The sequence below is a fragment of the Haliotis cracherodii genome, unplaced genomic scaffold, assembly GCF_022045235.1.
Source record: "Haliotis cracherodii isolate W230 unplaced genomic scaffold, xgHalCrac1.p SCAF_7, whole genome shotgun sequence".
Taxonomy (NCBI): domain Eukaryota; kingdom Metazoa; phylum Mollusca; class Gastropoda; order Lepetellida; family Haliotidae; genus Haliotis; species Haliotis cracherodii.
In genome coordinates this window covers 4,809,759-4,833,102 of record NW_027266330.1, presented here as the reverse complement: position 1 = coordinate 4,833,102, position 23,344 = coordinate 4,809,759, and the positions used below count along the sequence as shown (strand labels likewise).

General features: G+C 37.5%; 1 protein-coding gene across 2 annotated transcripts; it reads left to right on the top strand.

The window, feature by feature from the left end:
- The first annotated feature begins 1,056 nt into the window (after positions 1-1,056).
- Positions 1,057-23,188, top strand: LOC139448463 (ankyrin repeat domain-containing protein 50-like). Of its 2 annotated transcripts, XM_071230013.1 has the most exons (8): positions 1,057-1,368; positions 13,043-13,110; positions 13,357-13,632; positions 16,212-16,326; positions 17,806-17,819; positions 19,181-19,207; positions 19,822-19,851; positions 20,251-23,188. In XM_071230013.1, exons 1-8 carry the CDS (start codon positions 1,361-1,363, stop codon positions 21,489-21,491), a joined length of 1,779 nt encoding a protein of 592 aa, XP_071086114.1. In that variant the 5' UTR covers positions 1,057-1,360; the 3' UTR covers positions 21,492-23,188. The 2 variants fall into 2 exon arrangements, with proteins under 2 accessions (XP_071086114.1, XP_071086113.1); XM_071230012.1 differs by lacking the exon at positions 1,057-1,368 and having other exon boundaries at positions 13,029-13,110.
- The last annotated feature ends 156 nt before the right edge of the window (positions 23,189-23,344 follow it).

Here is a 23,344-nt window from a genome sequence, read left to right as displayed (position 1 = left end):
GTAACTGTTCATTTCGTTGTAATTTCTTACTGCAGTATCTAATTGGCAAGCGTGTAACTGGGGTCGTGGGGACAATTGGCCAAGGGTGTGAGTCTTATTTCGTTCCTTCTTTGTTTTCTTTTCTATTTTTCATTCAGGACAGGGTACATAGCATTATGTTCAGAGCCATTATATCATAAGAGACATAAAATCACATGGTAAATATCATGAGGAAAATGTACAGGATGTGATATGAAAGAAAGTTCATCTTTGATACACTGTAATAGTTGTAAGGGATATCGATAAGTAAGCTAAGCCGCCTGCATTATGGTTTTCCCCAATAAACTCAAATACATTTTTGAGTGAAAGAAATTATTGTTCCGGGGCTTTTTTGCAAGGAACAACACAACATCATAAATGTGTTTCAGTATATTTCTATGTGATTCTAAACGTGGTTTTATTCCTTAAACAAGTTTTTCGTAATTGTGACTTTTTGCTTATATCAATAAGTGATTTAATAAGAAGTTTGTACCTCCAAAAGAGATATCCGGTTTAGTAATAACAACATGACCGACAAAAACATTTATGAAAGCCTTAACTTCGTCCCAGAGAGAGAGAGAGAGAGAGAGAGAGAGAGAGAGAGAGACACACACACACACACACACACACACACAGACAGACAGTCAGACAGACACTGACAGACATAACTCTTACTAATGAATGAATGAATGAATGAATGAATGAATTTGCGTGCGTCCATGTGCAAAATGCTTCCGGGATAACCGTGACATTTACTCTGACTTGTTTGGAAATTACTATTGTCGCACAATAAATACTGAACTGCTTCAAACTGGTTGACGGCATGATAAATCAATGCAGATGCAAGACTTGGTAAAATCACCCTGCCCGCGAACGACTGCCGCCAGACGCCTCCTCATTCCTGGAATCCGACGATGCACGTGACGCTGGGGTCTTAATGCTAATTTCACATGCAAAGTATGATTGTCAAAATGGGGGATGTGTGATGTGTAGTTCCGTAAGGAGCCGCGTGTGTAAACCGTCCTGATGTATCAGTTGGATTCTTACTATACCAATTATATGATAATTAAAATTAAATAGAAATTCAAATTTATAAACATAGAAAACAACTTAGCAGGGGTAAGAATATTCGGCGTCACGGTAGTTATCACTTGTTCGTAAACAGTCGGTTGCGATTTCAACCCCAAGCATGGCTGTTATCACCTATCACAGAGGTTTGACTGGTGGCAGCGATAATATAGAGAGCTCCGCGTGGCATGGTGATGCTGACTCACCTCACCTGGTACAGCGATATGCATAGCAGACTACACGGCAGCCAGCTGTACAGCACACATCTGGATCCATGGCCAGGTAAGACTTTCACCTGCTGACGTGACACACGTTTGGCGATCTTACTGTTGTCAAACTAATATGTACAGTAAATAGTTGAAACGTATTGTATCATACGCCACCAAAAACGTTTCCTTAACTTGGCCAGGCACGGCAAGAGAAGTAGGACAGACTCCCTCAAATCCTTAGTGGGAGACTCATATGAAGTATGACTGAATGAATGAATTTTTAAAATATCTTGACAGTATTACGCACTACTGATCCTAAAACATCAGCTTTGAAATGTCCCATCTTACCCTAATAGGAGTGTAAATGTGTAAAGACAATTTCTCAAGATTTTTTCAATTGAAGGTTATGTTTTTTTGTATTTATAAAGAGTCTACTACACAAGTGTTCACATGTTATTTTACCATCTTCTTTAACTCTATTAAGTCTTCCAAGGGGGCTTCGCTGGCCCAGTCCTCTGAAGTGCCGGTCTCCCCGAGTTTCCATTTAGGTATGTCAGCACCATGCCCGAGCTCGTGGAATCATTGTCTCTTCCACCTTATAACAAAGCAATCAAGATGCAGGAAAAATAAATGGATCCTGGTTTAAGCTGTTTAAACGTTGTTACTCTGCGAGCGAGTGAGTAAGGGTCAACGCCGCCTTGGACGGTATAACAGTTATTTCACAGCTTGTGATGAAGTGATGCAGGTCTCGGACGTTTACCAGTTTGGTGAACCCCACGAATACGGGTATGGTGCCGACAAATCTGAAAAATAATCGGGGCGCCTCAGGATTCGATCCCGAGTTCATAAGTTCTTTCCCATGTGTTGCGAAATAGTGTCGATACGTTTGTGACAGTGCCGTGACATTGAGGCGGATATAGCGTAATGATATCGCAAAAATGTCGAAACATTGCCGTGAAATATTGAGATTAATTTAAATGACATGCTGTATCGAATTTGTTGCGCGAATGGTGTCACAATGGTGCCACAAAAGCGGCTCAATATTTGCACACAACAGTTTACAAATACTCGGAATCGACGATACAGAAGTAAGCTCAGTATTTCCTGCAGTATATAGTAAGCATGTGCAGAATAGTTTATTAATATTTTATTTAGAATCAAGCTTCATACGGTCATTTCTTGAAGGTTTGTTTTCTGCATCTAAGTAACATATTCCCGAAAGCCAGCGGTTGTCATGGAGTGATTATTTGTAACAAGGGTTCAAATCGTTATCACCTTAGTGACGGTGTAAACAAAATACAACACACACTCAGCATTGACATCGGCTTATGGCGTTCGCTAGCGGCCATAAGATGTAGGTAAGTGCAAATCTCCATCAATATAGTTATCCCTGGGTTTCATTTCAACTTAATTTAATGTACCAACATGTTCAGTTTTTTTCAATTCTTCTCCAAGCTGACACAGACATATGACACAAGATGGTATGATGAATATTATATCCGTCTAACGTCTGATAATGGTCATAACAGTATCCGCACAAATGTCTCTCTCTCTCTCTCTATATATATATATATTGGATAAAATGCATACCATGCCCAGTTTACAGCCTCCACTATACGGGACTGTTGGTACAATGTTCGTCGGTGTATACGCAGTGTTTCTGTGTTACCAAACACGCATTTTCTAATGTGTGCAGCTGCTTTAATCAGACCATGGATACGTCGTCACGTGATCAGATCCATATGCAGTCGAACCATGCATCAAAGCCAATCAAAGTCTCTCCAGTGGCTCTGTATGACATACGTGTGTCATGAGAGCCAATAGATTACCAATGGAGTGCCCCTTGCAGCATACTGAGTGCAGCATGGTAACGTGACTGTGCTGGTTAAACAATAATTGATAATTGCCTCTTTTTATACCTCTTTTTGCATTATTATCAAAGTGCTTTTCCTGAAACGCGAGGGTACCATGCTTCACGTTCATGTCTGTGTTTGGGCGACAGTCAGTTATTGTTATGCCTTTTCTCAAGATCGATAGCCATTCAATATATTTATGTCTTGAAACTTTTATTTTTATAGACGGGTATATCACTGTTCTTTATTTTGTCATGGAATGATTAATTCAATTCAAGGTGTATATTTGTTTCACGAGAAACCAAACTATTCTAACACACATATCCACACTGAAAGATCGTACGTTTTAATTAATTCAAGATATTAGAAAATTATATGTTTTTAAGACAGAAAAAAAGCTCACACATACATTATATATTTTCACACGTATTCATGGGTACTACATCTTTTGATGTTATGAATAATAAACAATACTAATTTTCAATCTATATAATTATATAATGACTATTGTATTAACATTGCAATGTCTGCATCCAGTATACGTTGACAATAATCAGCTGAATGTATCAAATAAAGCTCCTTCTTAATTCTATCTAACCTGCTTTTATGTTTTCTTATTGTAAGCGTATGTTTCAAATTCCCACACAAATGAATTTAATGTTTTTCTCTTTTTATCTCTTTACATTACTAGATATCTGGACTGTGTAATGTTAAAATTTTCTTTAATAATATCTTCAGAGGTTACATTTTCCAAAATGAGCGGGTGTCATATATCTGTGAATTAGAAACACATTTTTTGCAATTTGAAGTGATTACTATTATAGAATTTTAGGAGTGTTTTTTTTTATAATGTCGACTACTGTTTAAAAGTTGCGTTTTGTTCTATAAAGTTTGATGTTTTTGTTTTTTTAAATTCCGTTTTGCCTACTGATCTTACAGCAGACAAAGTAGTATCGTTTATTATTCATAAGATGAGAACATGTGGTACCCATGAGTATGTGTGTATGTATATAATGTGTGTATGTATATAATGTGTGTATGTATATAATGTGTGTATGTATATAATGTGTGTATGTATATAATGTGTGTATGTATATAATTTGTGTATGTATATAATGTGTGTGTGTATATAATGTGTGTATGTATATAATGTGTGTGTATATAATGTGTGTATGTATATAATGTGTGTATGTATATAATGTGTGTATGTATATAATGTGTGTGTGTATATAATGTGTGTATGTATATAATGTGTGTATGTATATAATGTGTGTGTGTATATAATGTGTGTGTGTATATAATGTGTGTGTGTATATAATGTGTATATGTATATAATGTGTATGTATATAATGTGTGTATGTATATAATGTGTGTGTGTATATAATGTGTGTATGTATATAATGTGTGTATGTATATAATGTGTGTATGTATATAATGTGTGTATGTATATAATGTGTGTGTGTATATAATATGTGTATGTATATAATGTGTGTATGTATATAATGTGTGTGTGTATATAATGTGTGTATGTATATAATGTGTATGTATATAATGTGTGTATGTATATAATGTGTGTGTGTATATAATGTGTGTATGTATATAATGTGTGTATGTATATAATGTGTGTATGTATATAATGTGTGTATGTATATAATGTGTGTGTGTGTATATAATGTGTGTATGTATATAATGTGTGTGTGTATATAATGTGTGTGTGTATATAATGTGTGTGTGTATATAATGTGTGTATGTATATAATGTGTGTATGTATATAATGTGTGTGTGTATATAATGTGTGTATGTATATAATGTGTGTATGTATATAATGTGTGTGTGTATATAATGTGTGTGTATATAATGTGTGTGTGTATATAATGTGTGTATGTATATAATGTGTATGTATATAATGTGTGTATGTATATAATGTGTGTGTGTATATAATGTGTGTATGTATATAATGTGTGTATGTATATAATGTGTGTATGTATATAATGTGTGTATGTATATAATGTGTGTGTGTATATAATGTGTGTATGTATATAATGTGTGTATGTATATAATGTGTGTGTGTATATAATGTGTGTATGTATATAATGTGTATGTATATAATGTGTGTATGTATATAATGTGTGTGTGTATATAATGTGTGTATGTATATAATGTGTGTATGTATATAATGTGTGTATGTATATAATGTGTGTATGTATATAATGTGTGTGTGTGTATATAATGTGTGTATGTATATAATGTGTGTGTGTATATAATGTGTGTGTGTATATAATGTGTGTGTGTATATAATGTGTGTATGTATATAATGTGTGTATGTATATAATGTGTGTGTGTATATAATGTGTGTGTGTATATAATGTGTGTGTATGTATATAATGTGTGTGTGTATATAATGTGTGTATGTATATAATGTGTGTATGTATATAATGTGTGTATGTATATAATGTGTGTATGTATATAATGTGTGTGTGTATATATAATGTGTGTATGTATATAATGTGTGTGTGTATATAATGTGTGTGTGTATATAATGTGTGTGTGTGTATATAATGTGTGTATGTATATAATGTGTGTATGTATATAATGTGTGTATGTATATAATGTGTGTATGTATATAATGTGTGTGTATAACATTTTCTAATATTTAAAATTAAGAAAATACCAATATGATATCAAGTCTTTGATATCAAGTTCTCAATATAGTGTCTATCTTTTATTTATCTAAATTGAAATGTCGTCATGGTTGTAAGCCATCCATTCATTAACCTTGTTTATACATAACGCTCTAATTAACCCTTTCAAATATAAAAATGGATTTAAGTGATTGCCATTTCTTTTATTTATATTTTTGTTTTTATTATGATGTGCAGTGAATGAAAATATTTCTCACTTCTCTCAGTTATATAACTGATAAATACTTGTGTTGCTGTCAAAATACACAACATTTTCCTGACGAACTTTAATTTACTTTGCATATGACATTCACATTTCGCGTACAGCATCGTCTAGCCACTGTACTGAACTGCATGCATAAAGCCTGACCGGCGATTATACAACATAGATTTGAGTACCTATATAATTAAGTATACCTATGTTTCAAAAGTATGATGTTCAGGCATCAAAGGCAGCACTTTAAGTGCCCACTGCAAAACGTCAACAAAGCGACCTCGAATGAACGATCAGCTGATCCCACCGCCTCGGTTCGAAAGGCTATGAGGTGGTTAACTGTTACAATATAATCAGTCGTTGTCATCCCTGCTGTATCATATAACCAAGGAACATCTATTTCAGGACATGGTAAAAGATAGATAATTGTTTAGTGGAAAAGATATACTGTCTACACACAAGCGTGACCGTTGCCGATAGAGGCGAAGGCTATACTAGTTAACAGTCTGTGTTAACAGGTGTCTAGTTAACAGGTGTGATAGTACCATGTTCTGCTGGTATCGCGCATTCCACGTAGGCTGTCAGTTTATAATTGGACCGTTCGGGTTAGTAAAGGGAAGATAACTTATAAACGATTGCCCATTGAACAAAGCAAGTAATATTGAAGATATGCAATTGCTATAGTTGAATATAAGAATAATATTCTGACAACCAAGTAACCATAATCTAAGAGAACTATTGTGTCTATATTTTTGTAATACAATATGGACAGTTATATTCAGTACAAGGCCTCCGACCCACAATACATACAAAAGCATGATTTATATCATATTTACAATTGTGTGTTTCTTTTTATATGTACATGATATGGGAAGAGACTGACATTTCTGATAACATCACTGTTCTTACTCTGCATGATAGAAATATAATTGTTAATTGTAGGATATTTACTGAAATATGAATTAACTTGATTCGTAATTCAGAGTAGGAGTGACATTCATAGAAAGTGTGCAATTCTTCTTCAACAGCAAACAAAACTTTAAGCTTGCATGACATTCACTATCTTTCATTATCAATTATATTTCCATTATCTGCCAGTGTCTCAACAGCAAGCTTAACATTGCAACATCAAAATCTGGAATAGGATTTTCTCAAATGTTGTGGAAGATCACCTATGCTTAAATACTTTTCAAGATTTGAAAGGCTGCTTTTTTTCCCTTTTCCTGACTAATCCAAGCGAATCCAAATCCACATTTAAACAAAATATTTCTTACTTCTGTTGCCAATGTATTACGGCCTACATCCTCTAAAGATATCAACATAATATAACATTGTCTTGGTAGCCTATTGTTTGATAAGTGAAATATTCTGCACCAATACTTAATTACCTTTGTCATATATACAAACTGCAAAGGCCCTCTTCCACATTCCCCAAGAAGCATGTTTTTACACGTTGATTTACCAACCTTTTAAGAAGATATGCAAGATTTAATATGCGCAGATTCAATAGGATTGCAATATGTGGTTCTCTATATTTCAGAACCATAACATAGAATAGGTGTTATCATACATATCCTAAATAGATATGCACAACTAATGTTACCAAGTTCCTTTGGTAATTATTTACTGAAACAATATTGCCTTATTTTGTTTGGGATACAAGACAGGTCTGAGCTTTGCTCCAGACTAACGTAGGGGTGAATACTAGTCAGCGGTATTTATATAAAGATACTGTTTCTATTGGTTAATTATCATAAAATCATTTTCATTACGACCTTAAGGGACCGCCATTTCTAAACACAAATATCTTAGTTTTATTCATATTTACTTTCAAGCCAGTATGTTTTACAAAAAAACTTTCAAGTACCGTAACTTGAAACTGCAGTTGTGAACAGGTGTCGGGCATAGCTGAGACATCAACATCATCAACAAGGGAGCACAAACCATTAGTAGAACAGGTAACATTAATACCTTGACCACCCTCTCTGTCCATAAGGGTACATGAAATTGTTTATTGAGATAATAATTATTTTTGGACTAAAAACACATCCTTGACGGGTGCCAACGTTACAGATAAAACACATAGATATACCTTTAATGGTTCTAACACAAACAGATAAATCATTACACATAGACGTGATTATTTCCAAAACTTTACCCTTAAAACAAAAAATTAAACTTCAGACAAAGAGTGCAGGAGAACATCATGTCTTATATTCAAATGCCTTTGACTCGTCAGTGAAGGGGCAGTAAAATCTGCCTCTTTTCATACCAATGCATTTTTTAACTATGACCAGTAATGAACAAATGTTACCAGTAGTGGAGCATTGAGCCCTAAAACCAGCTTGTTGTTCATTAATAATATTATGATTCTCATACCAATTCTGTAGACGGCTGTTCGAAATAGACTTAAATACTTGAAATATTGAGTCTATGAGAGAAATACATATGTAGATTTGACTTGACTTGAAGAGAGGACATATAGTAAGTACCCTTACCCCAGCAATTGGGGAATCTGTCACTACAACAAATGCGATTAAAAAGGTGTAAGTAAAGGGTATAGTCAGATGCCTAGAAGCTTTTACAAATCATGTCCTGGTCCAATAAAGGCTTCATGTCCCACTGGCTTCCACCTATGTGTTCTCTGTCCATCATGTTTTGACAGTATTATCCTTCTGTTACTTACTCATGTTATCCCCCTCATGTACATGTATGCAATTGTTGTTACTGTTAATCCTCTCCTGTTAATCCTCCACCTACTATATATATTCTGTACAATGTCCCCCTTGGAAACTCAAACAGCTAACCGATGACGAAGATTTCTCCACTACTGAGGAAACAATAGAAACTACTTCAACTAAAACAAACCAAACTTCCCAACAAGACAACACCCAAAACCTAAATAACCTCACCTTACTCCTAGCATACATGCATAGTCAAAACTCCCCAAAAGTTAGCATGAAATCATTCCACAAAGTAGCTTTCAATCTAAACTTAACCAATCTACCCTTCTTCCTCTTTAACCTCCGTCTAAAAAAAGTCACCGAATAAACTAAAAACTAAAAACTGAATCACCAATCACCCGAAACCAATAATGGAAGGACTAAATATTTTTCAGTGGAACGCCAACGGACTCACCTCCCACGGCCATGAACTAAAAACTAAATTTAAACTAAATAAAGGCCCTCACATTGCTTGTATCCAGGAAACCAAATTCTCAAAAAAATCCAAATTTACACTACCTAACTACAACTCAGTTAGAACTGACAGAGTAAAACCCAAAACAATAAGAGCCGCAGGAGGACTAATCATATTTATCAGGGAAGATATAAATTACGAAGAAATAAAAGTAGACACGCCAAACCTAGAAGCCAACGGCATTAAAATCACATTAAATAACCGAAACATAAACATAATAAATATTTACCACTGGGCGGAACAAAAAGTCCAACCTGAGGATCTAAATAAACTACTCCGAATAAGCGATAAAACTACTATATTCCTAGGAGACTTTAACGCTCACCATCCTACATGGAGCATAGATGATAAAATAGATAATCATGGCAAATTAATCTCCGAATGGATAGAAACAAACGATCTAGTACACCTAAATAGCAACCAACCCACGAGGTACGATAAGATAAACCAAAAAATGTCGGCTATCGATTTAACCATATGCACCGCAGATCTAGCTCAAGGTACTCAATGGGAAGTGCACGACGTCCCGCTAGGTAGTCACCACTTCCCCATAAACTACAGGAAATACAAACGTACCAATCCAAACAGAAAACCAAGAACCAAAATTCCATTACAATAAAGCTAACTGGGACCAATTCCAAGATATCTGCAACGAAGCTAACTTAAACGAAATAGAAAAAAATGATCCAGAAACCTATTGTAAAAACCTAACAGACTTTATAATAAACGCAGCCAAAACCTCCATCCCCTTCAAAACATCTAAAACAGGCAAGCCGACCGTACCATGGTGGAATGAGGAAATAGAATCAGCCTTCAATAAAGCAAAACATCTACAAACATCTAAAGTTAGCCCACGAACTAAAACACCAGGTTAAAAAAATAGTCCAAATAGCCAAAAGTAGAGACTGGAAAAAATTCTGCGAAGGTATAAATAACCGTACAGATGCCAAAACGGTCTGGCGCAAAATCCACACCATTAGAGGCTTAAAACGACATAAAAAAACACCTAGCATTAACAACTCAACCAACCCCGCCGAAAAAGCAAATAATCTCGCCAACCACTTTTCGGCCGTTAGCAGTAACTCCAACTTCAGCCAAAAATTCCAAGAAAAACTTAAAACAGAAAACAAACCCACAAAAGAACCAAACAATAACAATCTGGAAATAAACCAACCCTACACAATGGAGGAGCTCCTCTACGTAATCCAAGACAGGAAAAAGGGCACAGCCCCAGGATTAGACCTAACTTCTTACCAAATAATTAAAAAACTCCCCCTGAAACTACTCCAGGCACTACTCAAACTATACAAATCAAGCTAACTCATATAGACCAATTTCTCTAACTTCAAACTTATGTAAAGGAATGGAATCAATGGCTAAAAATAGATTACAACATTACCTAACCCAAAAAAACATCATAAACCCAGATGAAAGAGGTTTCACTCCTGGCCGCTCAACCCTAGATAACCTCGCCCGACTAGAGCAAGATATTAAGACAGGACAACTAAATAAACAATATACCACAGGCATCTTCTTAGACTTCTCTAAAGCTGTCGACATGGTATGGCACGACGGGCTAATACAAAAACTTAAAGAAATAGGACTCAAAGGTCAGATAATAAACTACATCCAGGACTTCCTAAACAATCGTAAAATAACCGTGGGTATAGACCAAACACTATCGGACCAATGTCCCCTAGAAAATGGCACTCCCCAGGGCAGTATCCTCAGCCCCACCCTCTTCAATATAATGATAAACGATCTATTCGAGGGCCTATCCCCTAAAGTAAACACATCGAAATTCGCGGACGACGGAGCCCTCTGCATCCCCACTAAAAGCATTAAAATGGCCCAAAATTTACTCCAAAAATCTCTTAATAAAATACAACAATGGGCTGACAAATGGGGCTTCTCCCTTAACTCAGAAAAAACAACAGGAATAGTATTCAAACATAAAAAACATGAAACCCGCCTCCCCAATCCTCCAGCTAAACAACCAAACAATCAAATTTCAAAAACAAACCAAATTCTTAGGACTTATTTTCGATGAACATCTCACCTGGGATGCTCACATCCAAAACCTAACAACTAAATGCAGTAAAGACCTAAACACCCTAAGATGCCTAACTGGCTCTAACTGGGGAGCCTCCAAAGATACCCTCCTCTCTCTCTACATATCCCTAATTAGATCAAAACAAGACTACGGCTGCGCCATATACAACACACTAAACAACTCTCTATCTAAAAAACTTGACTCAATACAATATCAGGCCCTCAAACTAATTACACGCACCCAACATGGCACCTCCTACACTTCACTTCAGGCCTTAACAGGAGAAATGCCACTAAGTCTACGCAGGGAACAGCTAAGCTTAAATTTCTGGGCCGCGTCCCAATCAAACCCTCTCATCCAAAACTTAATAAACCAAAATATCAGCCCCAAAAACCAAGCTCTAGCTCGTAAACACCCCTTACTTACCCCAATATCCCAAAGAATAACAAAGTACCTCAATGAACACCAAATTAAAAATCTTAAACAAAACTGCAAAAAATCAAATATCTTCACCCCTAAACTTAAAATACCCAAAATAGACACAACACTAGCTAGCCAAATCAATAAACAAACCGACCCAAACATAGCTAAAACCACCACACTAGCATACATACACGAAAATTGGCCAAATTGGTGTCACACACAGGTTTCGGAGTCCATACCACACAACCAACTAAAACCACACAATCCTTCCGACTCCCCAACAACCAATCAATATTCACGGCAGAACTAATGGGCATGGCCTCAGCCCTCCATAATCAAGAAACCAAAAAACACAAAAAAATCCCTCAAAATCCCAGAAATAAGCTTAAGCTTACCAATCTCAAAATCAGAAATTAAAAGCGTAAACAAGCAAAAAATCATCAAAAAATGGCATAACCTATATCTAAACTCAAATAGCCAAATCAAAAATGTACTCAGCAAACCACTAACCAAACCAAAAATTCTCCATCCATCCAAAAAAATCGACAGAGTAATCACTAAACTCCAAACAGGACACACCAACCTAAATAACCATCTAAATTTTTTTAAAAAACATACTACAGGTAACTGCCCACACTGCAAACAACTAGAAACCCCAGAACACGCACTCATCCACTGCACACACTACCTAACACATCGAACCGCATTACAAACCTCCCTCAATCTAAACAAGGCTCTCACTCTAGAAGCAATACTAAACCCACAAAATAAACTAGAAAACTTCAAGGCCTAAGGCGTATTCTTAATCAAAACGGAACTAATAAAACGCATCTAAAAACACTATAATCTACCAAATCAAAATTACATAAACAAACAAACATCCACCATACCCAGCTTTCTTAGTTCTCCTCCCCAACCCCATCGGCATCTGTTCCAAATCTCAAAATTCCCAAATTCTATATAAGCAACCCCTAAAGCCCCCTCTTGGGTTGCACACACCACTTTCGCCCCTTTCGGAAACACATTAAATGGCCTGGCCGGGCCCGTGTGCGAAATACGCATCAGTCGGAAAGCGCACGTTAAATCTCCAAAGTAAGTAAGTAAGTAAGTAACCCCCATTCAGTCTTGCTTGACAACAGTATAAGGATCTAAACCGGAACGTCGCCTTTACAGTATTTAAAGAAGTTGTCATCCATGAATTGTGTCTACTTTGTCATCCGTCAACCTATTGCCTATCAAACAATTCATTCGTATGGTGGCTTCAGTCTTCAGAGCTCAATAGCATGTATGTAGTCATCTGTAGGATGGTTAATGTATAATTGCAGACGCATGACGAAAGAACAGTCTACATATTCAGACATGTTGATGTGTCACGTACTACTAATCATGCTGGGTGAGTATATCTATTCAAAAATACATTTGTTATAATTTGAGTACTTAACTCAACTTAATATGTGCATGAAAGGAAAGTTTACAGGTTCTTTGCTTGAAAATAAACTACAATTACTCTTGAATTTTATAAATAGAATATAGACAGTCATTGTTTGGATGGATATTCGAACTATGTTTTTGAAAATATAGTCAGTAAGAAAATATCCTTGCTTAAATATTTCCTTACATTACATTGTGTATGTTGCAGCATGGAATGTCTGGGGTGACCCATTATGTCCATGGGGCACATATGGAGATGCATGTGACAAAAACTGTTCTGAACACTGTGGCAGGTTTCCTGGTCGGGACATTGTTCACTGTGACAGGACCAGTGGAAGTTGTTCCGAAGGATGTATTCCAGGCTGGTATGATGCTACATGCAATAAAGAATGCAGCAAGAACTGTATCAACTACATCTGCAATCACGGAGATGGAGCGTGCACAGCAGGATGTAAAGAGGGCAAAAAAGGAAACTTCTGTGAAGGTAATACAAAGATCCAATTTAACTGATCATATAATATATATGTACACATTCTCAAAATAAACCTCTCGCTGTAAATAAGACCCGCCATTTTTCCGGCAACATCAAATATTCGGATTTTCCTAAAAAGCAGCGAATAAACTAATGTCCAAAAGAAACGATACCAACTATTTTGAAAAATATAAATTATAAGTGTTTATTTTACGATATAAGTTGCCGTTGGAATGGCCAAAAAGGGAGAGGCGCACTCTGTCACTGTCGTGCGAAATACGCATAAAGTCAGAAAGCACGCGTAAAACCACCGCCACCATCACTGCCAGAACGTTGGGATGCACCAGTATAACCGTTACAAGGTTGATGCAACGGTGACGTGAGACACGCCGGACAACGGGTGACCACGACTATTCAAGACCGCTACATCCGGATAATCCTCTTTTGAAACCGCTTCGTCACGGCGACGTTAACGGCAGCGACCGAACTGCAACACAGGATCAGTCGACAAACCGTGTACAGGAGATTACGAGCCTATGGTATCCGTGCACATCGACCCGACCGAGGAATGTTGTTGACATGTCAACATCACCACTGACAGGCTGCGATGACTTGAAAACGAAGCTCGTGGTTATTCCAGCACGACAATGCGACGCTGCATACGGCATGGTTGACACAGAACTTCCTTAACCAAGCGAACATTCAGGTTTTACCATGGCAGTCACGCTTCCCAAACCCCACTGAACATTTATGGGACCACCACCATCGCAAAATCAGAAGTCGCCCACTGTCTCCGGTCACCCCCAGCAATTGAACAATGCCTCCTGGACGAATCGCAACGCATTCCTTCCCACGTCATCCGACATCGTTCGACGCATTAATGCGCAAGGTGGACATACCCGATGTTAAAGTGACATTATAATGAGTATTCTGACATTTTACACACTTCCCTCTTCATGTGTTATGACTTCGACTTTCATTGTTAAGCCCACGCGTCTTTATGGGCTTATCCGTCTGCAAGTTTAAGTTTGATTCAATGAATTTAAGTTTACTTATATATGTTTCTTTTATGTACAGCACAAACTGACCGCCGATTTTCGAGCATATTAAAAGATAAACGATACACAGGTGGCATAGGCGTCTAAGGTGCCGCAATTCGCTCCGGAGATTTGCGTCCCTTGGACACACCCGGAGTATGGTTCTAGGTTTGTCAGCACCATGATCGTGCTCGTGGGTTTCACCAAAATGGAAAACGCCTGAGACCTGAATCACTTTGGGCTTTCATCCCATATGAAGCTTACACCTCGTCATATCACTAGAATACTGTTCAAAGCATCACACAGTTTCTTGTTATTCTCGGAACTTTCCTGGAACAACTTGTCATGGCTCTCTTAAAACTAACTGTCAAGATTTGAATATAAGTTTCATTAAAAGGCATTGTTCAAGATATCTCCGATGATTTTGTTCTATAAATAAGTTTATATATGCATTGTGAATCAGGCATGGACGTTTTTTAGAATGGCTGCCCCAGTTTATAAACCTAACTGTAGATTTTGTTAATTACAATGAAGAAGAGTCGCTTTCCATTGTTCTAATGAAGTTGTCGGACATTTGCGAGTTATCTCACCTCATTGAAGGGAGTATGGTGAACTCTCGCGATTGGTTTTTACAATGTAAAAGGACAAGGGAAAGTACACAGTTGACAGATATCAGGTGATGTTTTGATGTGTTAATGACACTTCTACAGACAATCCAGCGTGAGTTTGAGAGTAATGTTCACAGCCGCATCAGTGTGTGTAGACTGTTGGCCCTAGTGGTTATGTTAAAGATCGTGAGCTTTAGATCACAATAAGCAATACCCAGCCACAGGTCGACCATGCAACCCAGTGGTTGACAGCATGAGGAAGCACAGTGTCGACGGTGACACCCAATCATCCATGAAATATGTATCATAGCCACTCGATCTGCAGAAATGTCTTACCCATGAAGTTCCTACAAGTATAGCTGTTGATTAAACATCCAGGACAGCATTTAGCTACCAATGTGAACGGGGGCAGTCGGGTAGCCTAGCGGTTAAAGCGTTCGCTCGTCACGCCGAAGACCCGGGTTCGATTCCCTACATGGGTACAATGTGTGAAGCCTATTTCTGGTGTCACCCGCCGTGATATTGCTGGAATATTGCTAAAAGCGACGTAAAACCATACTCACTCACTCACTCAACCAAGGTTAACGTTGCAGAAAACCATGTAATCATTCATTTTCGTGTTTCTCGGGCATAAAATTTTTTAAAAAACTAACTAAATAAATAATGTACCTTCAAATCCCTTTTCTTCTAGCTGTTGTCACATTTAGCGAGTCTGAAATATTGCTCAGGTCATATGTATCAAGCTTTTTCAAAGTGTGCAAACCCATATAGCGGGACACAAATAATGACTTCTTACCTTTGACCCTCGATTTCACCAAATGCACTTAGTTAAAAAGGGGAAGAGTGGACGGTAAATAGAACAACATCTCCTTTCTATCTAGTAATAACCGTCACAATTTGGGATACTTCCTGGCATGACAAACTAATAGTCTGTGTATAATTTCAGAGGAACCACTTAACACAAAGGCGAAGGAGAGCACAGCAGACCTGTCCTGGATGAGTATCGCTATTGCAGCTACAGTTCTTATAATCATCATCATAATCTGTGCGGTGGTTGTATGGTAAGCATCCACCTACAAACAAATAGTTTCTGTCTCCTATGTGTTTGATGTTCTCCCTGCGTTGACGCTTTACATGTACACAAGCATATCAAATGAACAATACTATCCAAAACGTTTCCGATCAACACCTTAGTGTTGAATAGTTTATGGTTGTGTGTACATCCGTTTTCAATGTCACAAACTATGCAGTAGCATCAATACGTAGAAGTACAACTGCAACATGCATGGCATCTCTTTTGTCTCTGTATTAATTCACACTTTAGACAATCGTGAGACTTCAGACGAAAAAAAGTTTATATTTACGAAGATAAAAACCTTATGGTGAGATTTATCATATACTCATTGAACATCATAGCTGATGTTTGTCGATGTGTCTGGAGATGATAAACTTAAATTACCCAAGTGTGAAATATTCTTGTGCATTGAACTACCAGAGATGTTCCTTCTTTATTTGCCTACAGCAAGCTGTTTGTTGGTGCACTTTACCTACACTGTGAAAATGCACCCTTTACATTTAATGTGCACGTGGTGTAGTCCAAAGTATTTTGTATATTATTATTACTTTACTTTCTGTGAGTTGCTTTGATACATGTTGTTTATATATTTGCTTGCAACTCCAAGTAGAACTTAGTTGTGTGGTCATTGTCAAGCTGTGTATAGGTTAGTCCACGAGGACATAGTGTCTAATCGTTGAAATGGTTAATAAAACCACGAGGCTCGCATTCTAAAATTTTCTATCATGAAGATAAATGATAGGGAAAAAGAGGAATTCCCTCATAAGCAAATGGTGTTAAACTAGCAATTCACTTAGTTAGACTAATGCTATCTAAACCTAAAGAGCAGATAGTCAGCAAGACAGATATGGGAAGTTGGAACAAGAATAAGAGGAACTCCAAGAAATATAAGATGTTAAAATATTTAGTAAATATTGTGTTTTGATACGTTAAGAGCTTTGACACAGAAATAGATGTGTTTATAGTCAATCCAAAGAGCAGCAAGTGAGCAAGCCAGTTAGGTAAAAAAACAAAACATTTTTTTAAGTGAAAAACAATAAGATTAACCAACTTAACAAGATTAAATACTCACACCCGTAACATAATATTATATAATTATGGAAAAAGTAAATGAATGGTTATGTCGTTTGATGATGGCTAACCCACAGCGTGTTGAGTTCGTTGAGTCACAGCCTCGAGGCAGACAGGTCTTACTGACAGGGCCAGGAACAGACTGCACAACAGACGACTTAATTATGAGCATCTAGTTGAAGTCTGTTACTGCTGGCTGTCCTGGCAAATACACCACTGTTGGTGTAATAAGATTATTTCAGGATCCAGTTTTGGATTTTACATTCCGAGAAGTGTCAAATATATATTTGTCATCAGTTTTTATATAATGTTAATATACATACAGCAATCTAAAATCGTTTTTTACAAATTATGCATTTCTGTTATTTAATTATTTGCTTCGTTCTTTTTTCAGTTTGCGCCAGAAATGTAAGTGTTACATACTTTGAATTAATTTACTAACAACTTTTACTTCTCAAACTACATAATTAATAATTAAGCCAATCCAAAGGCTGGAAGGTGATAATATCTCCCTAAGAAAAAAATAAATTTCATTCCCCCATGCACTCCAGATGGAGTAATAGTATATTATGATGATATTATTAGTGTGATTGGCTGAACTTTTCATATCTTTCACAGAGAAAGGTTATCACATTCCTGCAACGTGATTGGTTCACTGATATATTATGTAATTTGAGAGCTATAGATTTACTACTGTTCATTCATTCATTCGCAAATCGACAACCGACTTCCTGACCACTTTCAGGGTTGAATTTAAGATCATAAAACGAATTGTATTTAAATTGACATTTGAACATGGATTCATTCTGGTGCTAAGAATATATGTGAATCCCAAACATTCACTTGCGTCCATGTTTTAAATTTATAAACATCGCCTGGGCAATGCCGGCAGACAGTAGACACAATGTCAAAGTCCGCTTCGTGAGTTCTATATAGATGTCTGAGTAGATGATATTTTGAATGACGAGAAGTCAAGCCCGTTACATTAAAAAGACGTTAAATTAGACCTGGTCCGGTCACACAATATCCACTCCGCTCTAGTCCAACGTGTATATGGACAAATCACTGAAAAATTATGGTTACTGTCACAACGGTATGTGCTCAGTAAATATCTAACCCACCCGTGAAGATCCGGGTCAGAGGAGATCTTCAGCGACCTAGCTTTCCGTTAATTGTGACTGTACTTGTCGTAAGAAGCGACTAACGGGATCGGGTGGTCAGACTTGCTGACTAGACCGATACATGTCATCGTATGATAATTGCGTAGAAAAATAAATCTAATAAGCTGATACGTATGTCACAAGTTGGAATTACGTATCGACCAGCTCGAAACACTAAATCCAGATTTTTAAAATCAAACGCAAATCTCGATCACAATGGTGCACTTGGTGACAGGTGAGTCACTCGTCGACAAGTATTGAAGCATTTTGCGAAAGGAGTAAGGTATTTGCGTTATTGTTGCATCACTTCATCAGTTGCCAATACTAGCCTGAATATAAGTATCCTGAACATGATGAATTAGTTATTGACACAAGCAAATTCAAATTTCAAAAAGTCAATGAACAATCCAAGTGTACATGTAGTATCGACTTTGACAAATATCTGGTTCATACGCGTTTGCTGCGGTTGAAGTAAAATGTTTAGATGACAGGTCTGAGTGTCCAACTGTCCAACGGTGCATTTAATCTGACATGATAGCATGTAACATGTACCTTTCACACAAAATGAATTCAATCATTACAACATTATGATGTATTCTGTTTTCTCAGATAGGAAAAGACAAAGATTTATGGCAGGTAAGAGTAGAATTTACTGACAGATTGATAACGGCATTGTTAAATGAAAGGGTAGATGATTTCCCTTTTCCCTTCTTTTGTCAAAGTACCATTCATCAAGAGCACTCATTCTTGTTGAGAATGCAATTCTAAATTAGCTGTTAGTTTCATGGAGACATGTGTTGTGTCGCATGCAGAATCCAAACCATCATATACTGTTAGTATTGTGTATTTACATGTACATATAGACCCGTGAAGATCCGGGGCAAAATAGGTCTTCAGCAACCAAGGCTTGCTGCAAAAGGTGACTATGCTTGTCGTAAGAGGCGCATAGCGGGATCGGGTGGTGAGGCTCGCTGACTTGGTTGATGCACGTCACCGTATCCCGATTGCATGGATCGATGCTCATGACGTTAATCACATATAGTTTGTAATTTAGTTTTTAGTCTAACGGTTGAGTTAATATCTAGATGCATAGCCACCGCATCATAGATTTACCAGTGATGAGTGAGTACTGTTTTACAAAGCTGTAAGCAGTATTTCAGCAATATCACGACAGGGAACAACAGAAATAAAGCGATAGCGACTTTACATCTTAAATCAGATTTAACTGCATGTCGTACTTTTCTCCACAGTGAATACATGGAATACCCAGGACCTCGGAGGTGAGATAAATAGCAGAAACACAGCGTCATGATGACTTCTTTATTAAAGGCTCAACGGGAAAAAATAGAAGTGTAAAAATGTTTTTGTCGTAATATGGTCACAATGGGCATTGGTGTCCCAATCGTGTGAAGCACCACAATTCACTATGCACTTTTATCCCTTAGTCAGGACAATATCCTCTGATCTTAAGTTCGCATCACATATTTGGCCTGATTACATTGTTATATTTCCAGTAAATTTGATATGCCACGTGGTTACTGACATATTGTATAACACAGTAGTCATTAATTCCTAAATGATACTTTCTTTTGTACTATGGATTTATATCACATGAGCTGTTTAACCTACAATTCTTTTCCATGTGGTTAAAAATATGCATTATCCTTATGTCAACACAGGGTTACTCAACACTCCAGTTCCTAATGAACCACTCCATCAGGCCAGCGCTGAGGGGGATCTGGACGGCGTGAAACGGATCATGAGTTGTGGTTTAAAAAATGTCAACACCCGAGGTTTGTGTGGATTGACACCGCTGATGTTGGCAGCAATGAACGGACACTATGATGTCTTTGAATGTCTTCTCAGAGAAGGAGCTGATATGACATTAACGGACCGTGCTGGGGACCACATTCTTAGCATGGCCTGTGTGGGGGGCAATATAGACATAGTAAAGTATGTTGTCTTAAAGGAACCTTTCCTTAATATCAACAGAGGGAGAAAAGACGGACGAAGAGCGTTAATGTGGGCAGCACGACATGGAAATAAGACCATATTTGACTATCTGCTGAAAAAAGGAGCTAAATGTTCATCTGAGGATATCGAAGGAGATAACGTCCTTCATTATGCCTGCTATGGAGGACACATTGGAATCGTTAGGGATGTCATCGCCAATACCATAATTGATATCAACAGTAGTGACATGTATGGAAGGACAGCAATGATGGTGGCAGCTGAGCACGGACATATAGAGGTGTTTGACTTTCTTGTTAGGAAAGGGTGTGACATATCACACATAGATAAGGAAGGTAACAACATACTCCATGTGGCATGCCGTGGAGGACATGTTGAGATGGTGGAGCATGTCCTCCCACAGGGAGACTTTGACATCAACTGCAAAGGGCAGTATGGTCGCACACCACTGATGTTGGCAGCATTCTATGGACACATAGATGTATATGACCTACTTTGTGAAAAGGGTGCTGATGTATCACTAGTTGATAACAAGGGAAACAACACCCTACACGTAGCTTGCATGGGAGGACATGTAGATATGGTGAAGTATATCCTGTCACATGGCTTGGTGGACATCAACAGTCACGGACAAGATGGGAGGACGCCGCTGATGTTGGCCACACAGTGGGAACCAAGAGCAGTGTTTGACTTACTTGTGAAAGAAGGAGCTGATCTATCACAAGTGGATAATAAAAGGAACAACGTCCTTCATCTGGCCAGTAAAATAGGAAGTATGGAGACTGTCCAATACGTTCTGACACAGAATGAACTTGACATTAACGCGAGAAACCGTCGTGGTGAAACAGCAGCCATGATTTCAGAGCGTGCACATCATATGGAATTGTATAATCTTCTAGTGTCAGAAGGAGCTAATGGAGTCACCAAGTCTCACTTGCAAAAACTGTAGCGTTATTAAAGTTGTGCGAGGTTTGGGGTGTGAACCAACAGAAGAACACGCATATGGGTGGAATATGCTCATAGATCACGATCTGCATGTGACTATGTATTCCGGTAAATAACCACATGTTGGAGTTCGAAGAGTAGGTGGTCTTTCTGTCCTGTCAACGATTGTTTGCGTGTCAGGAAATTATGAGAGTTACATGACGTGACCACGAAAGTCAAGAAACGTGGGTATGAATAAATCTAGTTGAAACTTGTGGTGTAACTGAAAGCATATAGTCTGTCTCCCTGACCAAAGAGAATAAATAAAAAGTCCGAGTCAAATCTAGAACAGTTTGGAAAGTCTAGATGGCCCAGGCTCTAGGAAGAGTTTTGTTCTGGGTTCCATTTGGCTATTTTTAGTTTTTACTTTGTAGATATATATGTTTAGATAAGAAAACTTATTTTGGAACCAAATGTTACTTGCCATTAAGCCAACGAAAGGTGTAAAATTTTGACTTTTGGTCTGTTAAACAAATGATGTTCACATTTGATTAGAACTGTGGTAGGGCAAACGATACCTTGTCAGAAACTCAAAAACGTTCAGTGTAGAACACCTGAGACGAGTTCAGGTATGTCAAAGTGTACACATAACCTGGAAATGGTGATTATACACAAAACGTTAAGTTGGATGAAAAGCTGTCAGTACTGGCACATTAAGTTGGCAATGTTGTAATTTCAACAGTAGTCTCTCGGTGTTACTGTCCACTGTCTAAGGATAATGCGAAAATTCATACCAACTTATTTTACATGTATCAGCACCATGTGATGTGTCACAATGTTAAAACATTTCTCCAAATAAAGTCCAAATAGACACGTATTAGCAGTCACAGTGTCTTTGAGTCAGTCTGTACGCGTGTCTAGACTCAGATATACTGGCTGCTTCAAAATTTGTGATTACTGACATTGAGTTGGCCAAGGCATGTTATTTTTTGCAATGTTATCAAAAAAAAGATGCATTAGAAGCTTCAGTCTAAACATACAAAGATGGGACACGGAAATCGGAATATGAAAAGAAGAACGAGGAAGCCATGGCGGTCACAATGTTTATCAAGACAATGGAATGAGTCTGACATTCTATGTGCTAGTGCTGTTAACAAGCGACGCCTGCGAGATAAATACACACGTCTTAAAAACATATTTGACAGGAATGAGCAGAAAGCGAAACGAAAGCACCGTCGAAAAATGCAAACCGAAATTGAAAGTTATACCAAGAAGCCAGTGCCATCTGTCATTTTTTTTATTCGTCGTCAGATATTGACAAGCTCTCATCGTATTTTACCAATATTCACATATGTTTAAATGTGCAGTATAAAATAATATTCACAATTTATGTGATGTATACACCCTTTAACATGTAAATACACAAGTCTCCCATAACTCCAACAGAGTGGCTCATGTTTGCTACTATTGCATTCTAAAGTCCTTTTACTTGAAAATATGAGTTGAGACTCAGATATATGATATGTCTGTATGTCTGTCTGTCTGTCTGTCTGTCTGTCTGCCTGAGAGTATGTCTATGAACACAGAACAGGAGAAAAAGCCAAAACCCAGCTCGACCTACGACATTGACAGTAATACAGGGAAGTCCCCACTCTTGCCTTCAGTTTCACTGGTATCTGCACTCTTTCAACTGTCACAAATTAGTGTCACTGGTACCTACATACATTCAACTGTCACAAGTTAGTGTCACTGGTATTCACATATGTTCGACTGTCACCAGTTAGTGTTACTGGTATTCATATATGTTCGACTGTCACAAGTTAGTGTCACTGGTATTCATATATATTCGACTATCACAAGTTAGTGTCATTGATATTT